Below are 15,849 nucleotides of genomic sequence, written 5' to 3' on the forward strand. Positions count from 1 at the left end.
TTGTGGAATCATGCCTGAAATGCCGGAGAACATGGAACAGGTAAGTGCGAGCGATTCCAAAAACGGAGCCCTCTCGATTAAGAGTTGCTTGAATAGCGACGTGCCACCCCACGCCCGGGTAAAAGCCGAATGGGTTTGTAAAGAAAGTGGGAACCGGCGCCATTCATTGCTTTAGAGCATAATAACCTTGGGGCACCGAAGGATACACCAACTTGAGTCACAGACTCGGGAAGCCAGGTTATGGAGAGCTCCGCGGAGTACCTTGAATGGGGCAAAATGTAAGATGCAAAACAAAGCAGCAGTTTCATCTGCCAAATTGTATGTATGATGCATACGTGAAGTTTATATTTAAGGGTTTTGCTCATTGCCTTTGTGTGACTTGCATCTGCTAAGTTCTAGGCTGCGCTCTAGGCTACCATGTGAATTTGGATATTGTCTGTAAACAGATGCCGCATATTTCACACAGACCCTATCCTCATTAAGGAAAATGATGAAAAACGGTACCCAGACATATGCCCCTAGAACTAACTCTACCCTACTTCCCCCTGGCAAGCAGTAAACCAGATTCCTAAATAAGGCCAAGTAAACTTTTTATTCCTTGGGATGCTGATTATCAAAATACTGATCGCGTATGTAAGACCTTGAATGTACCTGTTGAACGCGCCCTCCCCAGGAGATTGAATTGCATCACACATTGCGACTTAAAACCAAATATTCTCTATTTATGTAAGGGGAATGAGACATCTTGGGTCTTCCCTTCCCCCACCTTTTCTTTGTTGTCTCCAAACTATGCTAAATTTAAGAACAGTAACAGGTCAGATTTAAAAAAAATAAAAACCTAATGGGGACCTCAGGCTGCCTTCAGTCACTGTTCCACAAAACTGTGTGTTGACCTGAGGCTTTTATGGGGTGGGGGTGGGGAGGAGGGAAAGTCAGGAGGTCTGAAATAGAAAAACTTCTTTAAAAGGCTGCTTAATCTTTAGTTCTAAAATAAGCCAGGACAGATTTTGAAATAAGTCCTTCTTAGGAAACCCAAGCCATCATCACGTGTGTGCCCAACTTTTAAATCTCCTATCCTGGGTGTGTGAGGTAGGACACTCAGGCTGTTGGTTGGGTGGAAAGTGGGCGAATCCTAAGGATCTGTGCCAGTTCTCACCCCCACCACACACACCACCTGTGTAAATTTCAGAGGCGAGGCTGGACAGGGGGTGCGTGGGAGTGGGTGGGTGAGATTTTGAACCGGTAGGGAATTCAGTGAATTGCTAGGTCGGCCTCCACACTTAAATGGCTGTTGTTTCTGATTTATTTTTAAAAATCGACCCATGTGGGAGAATGCCCGAACCTCCCACTCCCCCTAGGGCTCTCCAGTTCACTGCGCCTGCTTGGGTACCCAGCTGCTGCATGTAAGCCAGTGCTTCACATGGGGTCTTGACTCCTGTTAAATCCACTCAAGTCCCAGGTCTACTACCACAATTGGTCATCCTATAATTACGGGTAAAGTCAAAGAATCTGTGTTTTTTTTTTTAATTTATTATTTATGTTATTTATTTATTTTTGCAGTACTGGGGATGGAACCTAGGGGCATTATACCTCTGAGCCACACCCCCAGCTCTATTTTTATTTATTTAGTTAGTTTTTGGTGGTACTGGGGGTGGAACCCAGAGGCTTTCTACCTCTGGGCTATACTCCCAGGCCTTTTTTATATTTTATTTGGAAACAGGGTGCTCACTAAATTACTGAGAGCTTCACTAAGTAGCTGAGGCTGGCTTTGATCCTGTGTGATCCTCCTGTCTCAGCCTCCCAAGGGCGGGGATTACAAGCTTGTGCCACCACGCCTGGCCTTTTATTCTTTATTTTGAAGCAGGGTCTCACAGTAATCCTCCTGTCTCAGCCTCCCAAATGCTAGGATTACAACCCTGTGCCACCACGCCCGGCTAAGAATCTGCATTTTTAAGAGGTACTCGGATAATTCGTCTCCTCCCCCACACTTTTTTTTTTAATTCGTTAAAAATAGTTTCCTTTTTGAAATTTCACAACTTTTTTTTTTAGCATCCCAGAAAACCCAGATGGGTTTCTGAGGTGCTAATAACTCAGATGTTAACACTTCTGTTTTTACTCCTTGTCTATCTTTCAAACACCCACACCCAATGTTCGAGAGAAAATGGCCATTGCGTTGATTATGATGCATTGAACATGAGCTGCAAACCTGACAGTTTGAAGGAGATTTAATTTATCATTTACCATTTACGAAGAAAAACAATGTGGGCACAGTTGCTTAAGCCTGTAATTCCAGTACTTCCTCTCAGGGAGGATAAGAATAGGATCATAGGTTCAAGGCCAGCTTCTGCAAGTTAGCTAGACCCTGTTTAAAAAATAAAGCTATTAGGTTCAAGACCAGCTTCAGCAATTTAGGTAGGCCCTGTTTCAAAATAAAAATAAAACAATTAAGGAAGCGAGGGTCTGGGATCAGAGGTATAACGCCTCCGGTTTTTTTCCACCGTTCCACCAAAAGGAAAAAGGCCTTAAGAAACGCCAAATCAAAACTTGCATACACCCTTTGCCCTCAGGGCCTTTGTTTTGTGTGTCCCTTTAAGAGTTAGCGCGTGGGCCGGGGCGTCCTCCGCGCGCCCGCCCCTTTTTAGGACGCCGGCGGAGTCTGGCCAATCAGCGGGCGCGACCGTGGCGCCGGAAGCCGGAAGCGACGAGCGGGGTCGGCGGCACCTAAGGGAGGCGGGCCGAGCTGCGGCCCGTGGTAGGCTTGGGCTGGGGGCGCGAGCGGCCGCTGCGGCGGCGGCGGGAAGACGGCGGGCATGGTGGGGCGGGAGAAGGAGCTCTCCATCCAGTTTGTGCCCGGGAGCTGCCGGCTGGTGGAGGTGAGGTCGGCGCGGGGTCCCGGTGGCAGGGGGCGGGCGAGGGCACGAGCCAGGTCGGGGCTCGCGTCTTTGGGCGCCGCTGCCCGGGTCGGGGCCTGGGGCGCGGGGCCCGGGAGGGCCGCGGGGCTTGTTTACCTTGCGCTCCCGCGTCTGTGTTTGCGCTTGCAGGCGCCGCGGCCGGAAGCTGCTGGGTCTGGTTTTATTTTCAATTCTGGGGAAGGAAGAAGGGAGCGGTAGTAGAGTCGCTTTAGATATTTGTTTTGATTTGTTTGGGTTGTTGATTTTTTTCCCCCCAGTACTGGGGATGGAATCCAGGGGCGTTCTACCACCGAGCTACACCCCCAACTTTTTTTAATTTATTTTGAAACAGGTTCTGATTGAGTTGCAGAGGGCTCCGATCCTCCTGTCTCAGCCTCTCAAGCATCGGGATTACAGGCAAGCGCCACCATGCCCGGCAGATTTGTTGTTGTTGTTTTCTTTGTTTTGACTTTGGTCATTTTCTTCGGTCTTCGAAAGTCCCTAGCTTTGAGGAAGAATAAGGAAAGGTAGTTTCTCAGAAGTAGCAGTATGGCGAGCCGGGCGTAATCCCAGTATTTGGGAGGCTGGATGGGAAGGATCGCAGGATATCTGTTAGCCTCAGCTACTTAGGCCCTCGGAACTTAGTGAGAACCTATTTAAAAATAAAGAATAAAAAATGGAGCTGGGGATATAGCTTGGAGGTAGAAGGCCCCTGGGTACAATTCCCGGTACTGCCAGAAAGAAAAAAAGAGAGAGAGAGAGAGAAAGAAAGAAAAGTATGGCTTTGACAACTTACCTACTGAACTGGTTTTGCAAGGCCACATTGTGTTGTGCTCTTCACGTTACTTTTTAAGCTTCTTAACTGTGAGACACTTATCGTGGTGTTTTATACGTGAGAAAGCTGAGACATGGAGGGTCCAGCATTGGCCGAAATTTATAAGGAAGATTGGAGGAGGGATCCGAATACAGATCTCGCTGACCTAGGGTTTTGAATCTCTACTGTTTGTGCTGTGGAAGATGATGTTGGGGAGAGTCATCCTCTCTATCCCTTTATCCTTTCCTCCATCCCATTTCAGGGCCCTAGCGTTCATCCATCCACAGACTGTATCCTGCTTTAAGGATAAGACTGCTAATGCTCAGACTAACCTGTCCTGTAGATATAAGAAAGAATATAGAAGATGTTTTTGTGTTTTTATCAATTTTTTTGGGTGGTACTGGGGTTCCTGGAAGCCCTTCTACCTCCGCACTACACTCCCAGACCTATTTTATACTTTTAAATTTGGAAACAGGGTCTCTTAAGCCAGCAGCACTTCCTGTGCGATCCTCCTGGCTCGTCTCCCAAGCGCGGGGATTACAAGCGTGTGCCACCACGCTCGGCCTTGTTTTTATCAATTTAAAATTTTATATTTCAAAAACGTGTTAGATGTTTTCAGATCTCGTTGGGACTTTGGTAAAGTTATGGTAGATTCTTTAAATGTCTATAGTGTTCCTCGCGTCCCACACTGTTGAGTGCCTTTGTTACCTGTTTAGAAGCTGGAGTGTATGGTTGCATTTACTTATGTATATGAAGCTTAATCTACTTTCACAGTAGTTTACTAAAGAAATCAAAATGGCTTTTATGGCTCTTTTCTGTAAATGATAAGATTAAGAGCTTGGCAAACGCGCGTGTGCACATGCACTTGTAGTCCCAGCATTTGGGAGGCTAAGACTGGAGGATTCAGTTTCAGCCAGTCTCAGCTACTTAGTGAGACCCTGTTTCAAAATAAAGAATAAAAAAAAAATTGGGCTGGGGGTGTAGCTCAAAGGTACAATGCCCTTGGGTTCCATCCCCAGTACCGCAGACAATACAACAAAACTTGGCACTGGGGGTGGGACCCAGGGGCATTCTACCTCTGAGCTACACCTGCAGCCCTGTTTTTTTATTCTTACTTTGAAACAGGGTCTCATCTCACTGAGCTGCAAAGGGCCTCACTAAGTACCTGAGGCTGAGGTACAAGCATGCACCACCACACCCAGCTAATCATACCTGTATCTTTAATTTATTTATTTATTTATTTTGCAGGTCTGGGGATGGAACCCAGGGGCATTTTACCTCCGAGCTACAGCCCCTGCCCTATTTTTTATTCTTTATTTTGAAACCGGGTCTCACTGAGTTGAAGAGGGCCTCACTAAGTAGCTGAGGCTGTCCCAAACTGCAGTCCTCCAGTCTCAGCCTCCCGAATGCTGGGATTACAAGCTTGTGCCACCACGCCCGCCTTACCTGTATCTTTAAGTCACTTGGGAGAATGAGAACTGGCCTACAGTTCGTGTTAGAGAAGCAGCATTTCCTGTTAAGAATGCTGTCTGTAGGATACACTAGGGTGACAGTAGGGGTTAGTCCATTCTCATCTAAGTAGTCATGAGATCTTAGTTTCTTAAATTCCAAGGTATCTATTCAAATGTTTGCCTCTGTGGAGATTACTTAGAAGATGATTTTGAAGCTTTGTCCAATTTAAAAGTATTTAAGCCGGGCGTTGTGGCACACCCTTGTAATCCCAGTACTTGGTAGGCTGAGACAGGAGGATTGCGTAGGTTCAAAGCCAGCCTCAGCTTCTTACTAAGGCTCTCAGTAACTCAGTGAGACCCAGTTTCCAAATAAATAATAAAAAATAGGGCTTGGGGTGTAGCCTGGAGGTAGAATGCCCCTGGGTTTCATCCTCAGTACCACAAATAAATAAATAAAAGTTTTTACGAAGCCAGGCATGGTGATGCATGCTTGTAATACAGCACTTGGTTAGGGTGAAACAGGATCGCAGTTCACAGACAGCCTCAGCTACTTAGTGATGCTCTTTGCAATTCAGTGAGACCTAGTTTCAATATAAAAATAAAAAATAGGGCTGGGGATGTAGCTTGGAGATAGAATGCTCCTGTGTTCCATCCCCAGTACCAAAAATAAATGTTAAGAATAGTAAGGGATTAAATAGCTACATCCAGGATGAACCTAATGAATGGTACATGCCTGTAATCCCAGTACTTGGAAGGCTGAGACAGGAGGATCGCAGGTTCATAGTGAGCCTTAACTACTTAGTGAGACCCTCCGCAAGTCATGAGTCCCTGTTCCAAAATGAATAAAAAATAGGTCTGGGGCTGTAGCTCCTAGGTAGAATGCCCCTGGTTCAATTCCTAGCCCCCACCCCCCCAAAAAACAAGGGCTTCAGGCAGAGTTCAGTTTATATTTTCTTTGGGCATTCTACCTCTGAGCTACACCACCAGACTTTTTTTTTTCCCCCTGAGGTTCTAGGGATGGAACCCAGGGGCCTGCTAGCTCCGTGCTATACCCCCAGCCCTGTTTTTTTTGTTTGTTTGTTTTTTCATTTATTTTTGAAACAGGACCTCACTGAGTTGCAGAGGGCCTCACTAGGTAGCTGAGGCTGTCTGCAAACTGTTAACCTCCTGTCTCAGCCTCCGGAATGCTGGGATTACAAGCCTGTACCACCATGCCTGGCTTGTTTGGCACTTTTTAAATTTTTAGATGATGCCCAAACCACCAGTGAACTTTTAATCCAGGTGGAAAAAAACAAACAAACAAACTTTGATTTTTCTCCTATTCAGTGAATAGAAATTGAGCGCTCTTTGAGTCTAAAGAAAATATTAAAAAAAAAAAAGGTCTGGGAGTATAGCCCGGAGGTAGAAAGCCTGGGTTCCACCCCTAGTACCACCCCAAGGGGGGGGGGGGATTCCAGGAGGAACAACTTATGTTCATGCAATACTTAAATTTTTTCAAATACAAAGTGGTGTAGCATTTCATTAAGTGCTTGCATTTCATATCCCTTTTTAAATAAAGTTAATTAATTAATTTATTTATTTATTTGCAGGTATGGGGATGGAACCCAGGGGCATTCGGCCTCTGAGCTGCACCCCCTGCCCTATTTTTTATTCTTTATTTTGAAACCGGGTCTCACTGAGTTGCGGAGGGCCTCACTTAAGTAGCTGAGGCTGTCTGCGAACTGCGATCCTTTGGTTTCAGCCTCCCAAATGCTGGGATTACAAGCGTGCGCCACCATGCCTGGCTATAAAGTTAATTCTTAAGTATTGTCTGCTGACCACTGGGTAATGTATAGTGTTTCCTGTTTTTTTTCTTGGGGCCTTATAAACATTCTCGGGTATAAGAATATAAGGTTGAATTTCTTCTACACATCCCAATCCTTGTTTTATTTCTTTCTTTATTTTTGAGGTAGTGGGCATGGAACCCAGGGGCATTCTATCTCCAAGCTACATCCACAGCTCTATTTTTTATTCTTTATTTGGAAACAGGGTCTCAATGAGTTACAGGGCCTCACTAGGTAGTTGAGGCTGGTGGTGAACTGCAGTCCTTCTGTCTCAGCCTCCCAAATGCTGGGATTACAAGCCTGTGCCACCGTGCCAGCTCCCATTCCTTGTTTTATAAGAACTTTTTTCCACTGGCGTGGTGGCACATGGTGATACTTGTAATCCCCATACTTGGGACACTGAGAGAGGAGGATCGCAGTTTTGTGGCCAAAGTCAGCTTTTTAGTGAGGACCTCCACAACTTAGTGAGACTCTCTTTCAAAATAAGGGAATAAAAAAAAGGGCTGGAGGGGGCTAGCTTGAAGGTAGACTGTTCCTGGGTTCAATCTCAGTACTGCAAAAAAAAAAAAAAAAACTTCTTGAGACAATATTTTTTCTTGATTGTAAGATCATCTGGCTTCTTATTTTAAGATCCACAAAGATAGCAAAAGAACACTGCCAAGCCATGATAGTCATAATGTTCATCTTTATTCAACAGAAATGTTAAAATGAGGGGAAAATAGATTTAACAAAAATTAGTGAATTACAAAGAGATATTAATTCACTGTTTAGTAACCATTGGATTGCATAGTAATTTGTCTTATATTTCCAGTTTTTCTTATCAAGGTGAAAGATAATGTCATATCTAGAAAGGTAAATGGCAATATTTTGGTTTCTTTGAATACGAGAAATGCATCTTTATGAAAACCTTAAACCTTTTTGGAGTTCAAGGTTGCAAGTGGTTCTCAAGTATAGGCAGAGCCTGGTGTGGCGATGCACACTTATAATCCCAGTACTTGGGAGTCTGAGACAGGAGGATCTGGGATCATGGACAGCCTCAGCTACTTAGTGAGCCTCTCTGCAATGTAGTGAGACCCTGTTTCAAAATCAAGAACAAGCCTGGTGTGGTGGTGCACACTTGGAATCCCAGCATTTGGGAGGCTGAGGCAGGAGGATCACAGTTTGGAGACAGCCTCAGCTACTACATAGTGAGGCCCTTTGCAACTCAGTGAGACCCAGTTTAAAAAATAAGGAATAAAAAATAGGGCTGGGGATGTAGCTTGGCGGTAGAATGCTCCGTTCCATCCCTAGTACTGCAAAAAATAAAAAAATAGAGAAAAAATAGGGCAGGGGGTATAGCTTAGAGGTAGAATGCCCCTATGTTAAATCCCTAGTACCTAAGGGGTGGGGGGACTCTAGGTAAGCCTCGGGCCGCCTGGATTAGCATCACATGGGAAATGTTTGGATGAAATGGACTGCAGGTTGTTGTGCCTATCAGATTTGAAAGCTGTCCAGTTTATGAGCTTTACTGAAACCAGAGAACTACTACCTGACTACTGTTCTGTGTCTTTGGCTCTCTAGAGTGAAGTAAAAAGTGAGAAACTTGAACTACACCAAATCTGTATGTCTTCCATAGTATTTTCCTAAGATCTGAGAAATGTATTCTGTTTGAATTGTTTGCAAAAATCAATCACTACTAGATTTGGGATGCTTTTTTGCCTTTTTTTTTTTTTTTTCATGATAACAGAGATTGAACCAGAGACTTTCTACCTCCAGGCTACACTCCGCCCTATTTTATTTTCATTTTTAAACAGAGGTGAGAGTCTCACAATTTGCTGAGGAAGTCCTCCATTTTGCCATTCTCCTGTTTCAGCCCAAGCTGAGATTATGATCATGTGCCACCAGTCCCAGTTTGCTTGCTTGTCTTTTTACTGGGAAATTGTAGAACTGTTCTTGACAAAATTTAAAACATGTTTTGTTGGCTAAAAAGTCTTTGTTTTCATAAAGCAATTGGCTTAGGGCCAAATGTAACAGCCTGGATAAAATTTCTTTAAACTTGTAAAAGTGTTTTGAAACTGGTCTACCTAAGAAAAATTTTAATACATACATACATACACACACACACACACACACACACACACACACACACACACACACACACACATATTGCGGGGGTCTGGAGATGGAAGCCAGGGACATTCGACTTCCAAGTTATACCCCTTGCCCTATTTTTTATTCTTAAACTTAGTGAGGCCCTCTGCAAATTAGTGAGACCCTGTTTCAAAATAAAGAATAAAACATAGGGCTGGGGGTGTTACTTGGAGGTGGAATGCCCCTGGGTCTATCTCTAGTACCAAAAAAAAATGCAATCTACTTAAGCTTGTATTGATTGAACACCAATGGTGACTCATTAAAAGAATTATCTTCATAGTAAATAATCATTTTTTCTCTTTCCATTTCACCCTTTAGGAGGAAGTAAACATCCCCAATAGGCGGGTTTTGGTTACTGGTGCCACTGGGCTTCTTGGCAGAGCTGTGTACAAAGAATTTCAGCAGAATAACTGGCATGCCATCGGTTGTGGTTTCAGAAGAGCAAGACCAAAATTTGAACAGGTTAATCTGTTGGATTCCAGTGCCGTTCATCACATTGTCCATGATTTTCAGGTATGGTTTGGTTTGTTTTCTGGGCTGGGGTATGGTGGCATATGCCTGTATTCCTAGTACTTGGGAGGCTGAGACTGGACAGTCAGACCCAGCTAAGCTACATAGTAAGATCCTCAGCACCTAGAGGCACTACTGCAAAATACATGAAAAGCTGGGCATGGCATATACCTGTAATCCCACTACTTGGGAAGCCGAGACAGGAGGACTGGAGGTTCAGGGACAGCCTCAGCAACGTTGTGGGGCTCTCAACAACCTAGAGAGACCTTGTTTCCAAATAAAAATAGGGCTTAGGGAATAGCTTGGAGGCAAAATACCTTTGGGTTCAATCCCCAAAATCCCCTGCACCCTCCCACACAGAAAATACATAAAGAGCTGGGGGTATAGCCCATGGGAACAATGTTCCTGAGTTCAATCCCCAGGATATAAATTAATAAACTTTAAATAAACTAGTGGGTTTTTTTTTTTTTTTTTTATGGTGCTAATAGGGATGGAACCCTTCTACCTCGGGGCTACACTCCCAGACTATTTTATATTTTATTTGGAAACAGGGTCTTTTACTTGCACGATCCTCCTCTCTGCCTCCCAAGCAGGGATTACAAGTGTGTGCCACCACGCCTGGCTAAATAAATTAGTTTTAAATACACACACACAAACACACACACACACACTTTTTTATGGTACTGAGGATGGAACCCAAGAGCATTCTTCCTCCAAGTTAATACCCCCAGCCCTATTTTTTATTCTTTATTTTGAAACAGGGTTTCACCGAGTTGCAAAGGGCTCCACTAAGTATCTGAGGCCATCTGCAAACTGTGATCCTCCTGTCTCAACCTCCCAAATGCTGAGATTACAAGTGTGCACCCCCACGCCCGGCTTCTGTATTTTTTCTTTTTATATTACCTGTAAACCTTATAACACTGAAAAATGCTATTTTCATTTTGTAGCTGAAAAAGGAAGCTCAAAGAGGTTAAATAACCTGGAGGTCATGGCCAAAGAAAAGTTATATTTTCTTCCTCTGATCAGCGCATGGGTTCAGGTTCTTTTTAAAGTGTACTCTGAGGAACACCTCTGTCAGTACTGCTTAGGAAACTTGCTCTTGGGTCTCGCTTCCAGAGATTGCAACCTGGTATAATGATCGCTTTTAAGAAACACCCGATTGTGCACATTCAGTTTTGAAAATCGCTTGAAGAGAATGGCTTCTTAGGTAATTAATTGTTGAGGAGGAGGAGAGAGCTTTTGTGTGGGAATGCTCTGTCTCTAGTGCCGTCCCGGGTCTTTCCCTTGCTCAACTCCTCCGGCAGCTCAGAGCGATTTCTCTCTAGAGGACCTTCTATATTCTTCTGTCTTCATGTCCATCATGTTATATTGAAACCTGTCTGTTCCACTAGATTATAAACCCTTGCTCATCCCAAAATACATATTTATAGGTGGGATACTAAATGTCAACCAGAAATACAGTTTATGTGGATAGTTGATTTTCACCAAGTGCTTGGTCAGAAATGTTTGAATTTATAAACTTAATTTTCAGTTGAGAGTAGTTCTTTGTCTTAAATTTATTAAGTACTTAGGTTGTAATAATTTAGTAAATGACATCTTTTTGCTCCCAATTAGGTTGGGGTATTAAATTCTTTGTGTTAAACCTGTATTTTTATAGTTACTGACAGTTTTCTTATGGTTTAGTCTTTTTTTTTTTTTTTTTTTTTTTTTTTGCAGTACTGGAAATTGAACCTAGGGACATTCTACCCCTGAGCTACACACCCCAGCCCGATTCCCCCCCCCCCCCAGTACTGGGAATGGAACCCAGGGGCATTTGACCTCCGAGCTACACCCCCTGCCCTATTTTTTATTCTTTATTTTGAAACCAGATCTCACTGAGTTGCAAAGGGCCTCACTAAGTAGCTGAGGCTATCTGTGAACCGCAATCCTCAAGTCTCAGCTTTCCAAACGCTGGGATTACAAGCATGCGCCACCATGCCTGGCTTCTTTTATTCTTTATTTTAAAACAGGGTCTCACTGAGTTGCAGAGGGCCTCACCAAGTAGTTGATGCTACCCACAAACCTGCAATCTTCCTGTTTCAGTCTCCCAGCTGCTAGGATTACAAGTGTGCGCCACCACACCCAGCTCCTAGCCCAAATATTTATTTATTTATTTATATACTTTATTTGGAAACAGGATCTCACTAAGTAGCATAGAGCCTCACTAAGTAGCTGAGGCTGGCTTTGAACCTGTGTGATCCTCTTGTCTTAGCTTCCCAAGCACTAGAATTAGAAGCATGCGCCACCATGCCCGGCTTTATTGTTTTTTTTGTTTGTTTTTTTATTTTTTTTATTTATTTATTTTTTTTTTCCCTGAAACAGGGTCTCACTAAATTGTGTGGAGAGCCTCACAAAGTAGCTGAGGCTGGCCAGGAACCTAAAATCCTCCTGTCTTAGGCTCCCAAGTCTTGGGTATACAAACACGAACCACCACACTCAGCTTGTATAGAGATTCTTAAATTGCTATTTCCTTTTCCTTTTCAGGACTTATATGTGATATTTTGAAGAAATTTGAACCTTGAGTGGGAAGCGTGACAAAACTGCATTAAAAATTAAACAGTAATTCTTAGTTGAAAGAATGTAAGCTGGGCGTGCTGATGCCCACTTGTAATCCGAGTACTGGGGAGGCTGAGACAGGAGGATCTGAGGTTCACAGGCAGCCCCAGCTACATAGTGAGGCTCTCAGCAACTTAGCAAGATCGTTTCCAAGTTTAAAAAAATAGGTCTGGGGGTATAGTCTGGTGCTAGAATGCCCCTGGGTTCCATTGCCAGTATCCAAAAAAAAAAGGAACATCTTTCTTTGATTTAATCTATTGTAAGAAAGCTGCAGTTCCCATTTTATTCCATGTTGAGTTAAAAATACATAACTGTTTAACTTCCAGCCTCATGTCATAGTGCATTGTGCCGCAGAGAGAAGACCAGATGTTGTAGAGAATCAGCCAGATGCTGCCTCTCAGCTTAATGTGGATGCTTCTGGGAATTTAGCAAAGGAAGCAGGTAATGAAGACTTTATAAGTCTTCATAAAATGTTAAATCATCACTGAGCTTTTATAGATGAAAGTTTTGCAGTTTGCTTATAAGAAATTTTTTATATATCACACGAAAACAGCCTTTTCTGAATTCCACTAAAGACTAATGTCATGTGAAAATTTAATAGATTCATCTTTTTTTTTTTAGCTACAATTGGAGCGTTTCTCATCTACATTAGCTCAGATTATGTATTTGATGGAACAAATCCACCTTATAGAGAGGAAGACATCCCATGCCCCTTAAATCTGTATGGTAAAACAAAATTACAAGGAGAAAAGGCTGTCCTGGAGAATCATTTAGGTAAGACGTAACCTCTTTAGCTCCTGCTTGCTTTTGAGGACTGTTTTTGTTTAGGAGAGGACTTTTAAAGTTAAGCAATATAAATGAATTAATAGGGATTAGAAAACATAGTAAGAAGGAAAAACACATTTTAAAGATCTTGAGGGGGGATTTTGAAGCATAACTACTTTATGAATTCTGGACCTTTTCCACCATCACAGTATATTATGTGTATACATCTTGTAATTTTTAGACTTTATTAGATTCAGGTATTCTGTTATGTCTGACTTTTCTAGATATATTTGTGTATATGTGCATGTGTACATATTATAAAAAGTATGCGCTCTTTGAAAAAGCAATATAAATCTTAAATGAAAGTTCATTTAAATGATGTCTCAGGGAAGTAAGCAGGAAATGTGGCTTTGTATGGAAACATTTCTTATGTTTTTGTTTTGTGGGGTTTGTGTGTGTGTGTGTGTGTGTGTGTGTGTGTGTGTGTGTGTGTGTGTGTGTTACTAGGGAGGGAACCCAGGGGCATTCTACCTCTGAGCTATACCTCCAGCCCTATTTTTTTATTCTTTACTTTGAAATAGGGTCTCACTAAGTTACAAAGGGCCTCACTAAGTAGCTGAGGCTATCGGCGAACCATGGTCCTCCTGTCTTAGCCTCCCGAACGCTGGGATTACAAGCATGCACCATTATGCCCGGCTTCTTATGTATATTTTATAAATGTTCCCTTTTTTTATTCCCCCTTTTCCCCCTTTATCTTTGCATTTTGATCCATGTATATCTTATTCCTGTCAGTCCCTGCTTGTAATGATCCTGTAAATAAACTTATATTTTGAGAAGTTGCTTCATATTAATGGACATTTAATTTTCAATTTTTTTATATTATAAATTATCCTACAGAGCAGGGCGTGGTGGCACATCCTTGTAATCTGAGCATTTGGGAGGCTGAGACTGGAGGATCATAGTTTGAAGACACCCTCAGCTACTTAGTGAGGCCCTCCACAACTTAGACCCTGCTTCAAAATAAAGAATACAAGCCGGGTGTGGTGCCGCACACTTGTAATCCCCATTCTTGGGAGGCTGAGACAGAGGAGGATCACACAGGTTTGAAGCCAGCCTCAGCAACTTGTGAGACCCTGTTTCCAAATAAAAATATAAAATAGGTCTGGGAGTATAGCCCAGAGGTAGAAGGCCTCTGGGTTCCACCCCCAGTACCACCAAAAACAAAACAAAACAAAATAAAGAATACAAAATATAGGGGTGTAGCTTGGAGGTCAAATGCCCCTGGGGTTCCATCTCCAGACATGAAAAAAAAAATTGTTCTGCCGTTAGGTGTGGTGATGCATGCTTGTAATCTTAGTACTTGGAAGGCTAAGACAGGAGGATCTGGGTTCTCAGTCAGCATTGGGTACTTAATGAGGCGCTCTGTAACTTAGACCCTATTTCAAAATAAAGAAAATAAATTAAGGCTGGGGAGTGTAGCTTGGAGGTAGAATGCCTCAATCCTCAGTTTTATGATCCATTATAATTTATAATAAATATATAATAATCATATCATTATAATTATCATGATGCTGCTATAACCAGATGCAGAGCCTGTCTCATGAAGAGCAGAAGCAAGCTGGGCATGGTGGCTCACACTTGTAATTCCAGCATTGGAGGCTGAGACCAGAGGATCGTGGTTTGCGGACAGCCTCAGCTACTTGATGAGGCCCTCTGCAACTCAGTGAGACCCGGTTTCAAAGTAAAGAATAAAAAAGAGCAGGGGGTGCAGCTCAGAAATACCCTTGGGTTCCATTCCCAGTCCTGCAAAAAAAAAAAAAACAGAAGCTTGTTTCTAGAGTCTGGGAAGTTACGGTGCCCCGCCTGGCGAGGGCTGCCTTGCTGCCTGTTCCCAATGGCAGAAGAATGAGGAGGGGCAAACTTCTCCATCGCGGCCTTTTATAAAGTAGTTAATTATTATTTCTTAACACTGCTGGGACTCATACACCCTGGGCCCCACTCACCATCCGGTCTTTTTTATATCTATCCACGAGGTGTAGCTTTCATGGCCTAAACACCTCCCCTTGCGAACTGGGGATTCAGTTTCAACATGGATTTTTGGAGGACACAGAGCATTCAAACCAAAGCATTATCTACTTGTCCATTAACTTACTTTTAAAAGAAAATGTCTGAGCCGGGCGTGGTGGCGCATGCTTGTAATCCCCGCGCTTGGGAGGCTGAGACAGCAGGAGGATTGCGCATGTTTGAAGCCAGCCTCAGCTACTTTGTGAGGCTCGCAGCAACTTAGTGAGACCCTGTTTCCAAATGAAGTATTAAAATAGGTCTGGGAGTATAGCCTGGAGGTAGAAAGCCTCTGGGTTCCACCCCAGTACCACAAAAAAAAAAAAAAAAAAGAAAGAAAAGAAAATGTCTGCTATTTACTTGTCCATTAACTTTTAAAAGGAAATGTCTGTTTCCTTTCAGTTGGTGCTGACAGGGACCAGTATAAAATCTCTTCCCCAGAATTGCATCATGTGGTTGTGAGAACACTGAACATTTACATATGCTCCACATAGATTGAACTGTTCATGTCTCGCCGTGTTAGTTTTATATATGTATATCGTTGCTGTGACCCTCTTGTAAATAGTTGAACTGAATCCCAGTATATTTCACATTGTATTTTCTTTATTTACTTGTTTCTTTTTTTATTCTTTTTTTTTTTTTTTTTTACGGTACTGGGGATGGAACCCAGGGGCATTCTACCTCTGAGCTACACCCCTGCCTATTTTGTATTCCTTATTTTGAAAACAGGTCATACTGAGTTGCGGAGGGCCTAAGTAGCTGAGGCTGTTCACGAACTAGGATCCTCCAGTCTCAGCCTCCCAAATGCT

General features: G+C 43.0%; 1 protein-coding gene across 2 annotated transcripts in view; it reads left to right on the forward strand.

Annotated features, from left to right (window-relative positions):
* Positions 1 to 10: 10 nt before the first annotated feature.
* MAT2B (methionine adenosyltransferase 2 non-catalytic beta subunit) overlaps positions 11 to 15,849 on the forward strand; it is a gene marked incomplete at both ends in the record, with an annotated part of 20,179 nt that continues 4,340 nt past the window's right edge. The window contains 4 exons of one of the 2 annotated variants that reach the window (XM_080698406.1): positions 11 to 40; positions 9,428 to 9,622; positions 12,541 to 12,655; positions 12,836 to 12,988. In XM_080698406.1, the coding sequence (XP_080554532.1) occupies positions 11 to 40; positions 9,428 to 9,622; positions 12,541 to 12,655; positions 12,836 to 12,988 (493 nt within the window). Of the gene's footprint in view, positions 41 to 2,810; positions 2,874 to 9,427; positions 9,623 to 12,540; positions 12,656 to 12,835; positions 12,989 to 15,849 lie in introns of those variants that run through there. The other variant, XM_080698405.1, reaches the window with a different exon arrangement.

The sequence above is a fragment of the Muscardinus avellanarius genome (assembly GCF_963383645.1).
Source record: "Muscardinus avellanarius genome assembly, chromosome: 7".
Taxonomy (NCBI): domain Eukaryota; kingdom Metazoa; phylum Chordata; class Mammalia; order Rodentia; family Gliridae; genus Muscardinus; species Muscardinus avellanarius.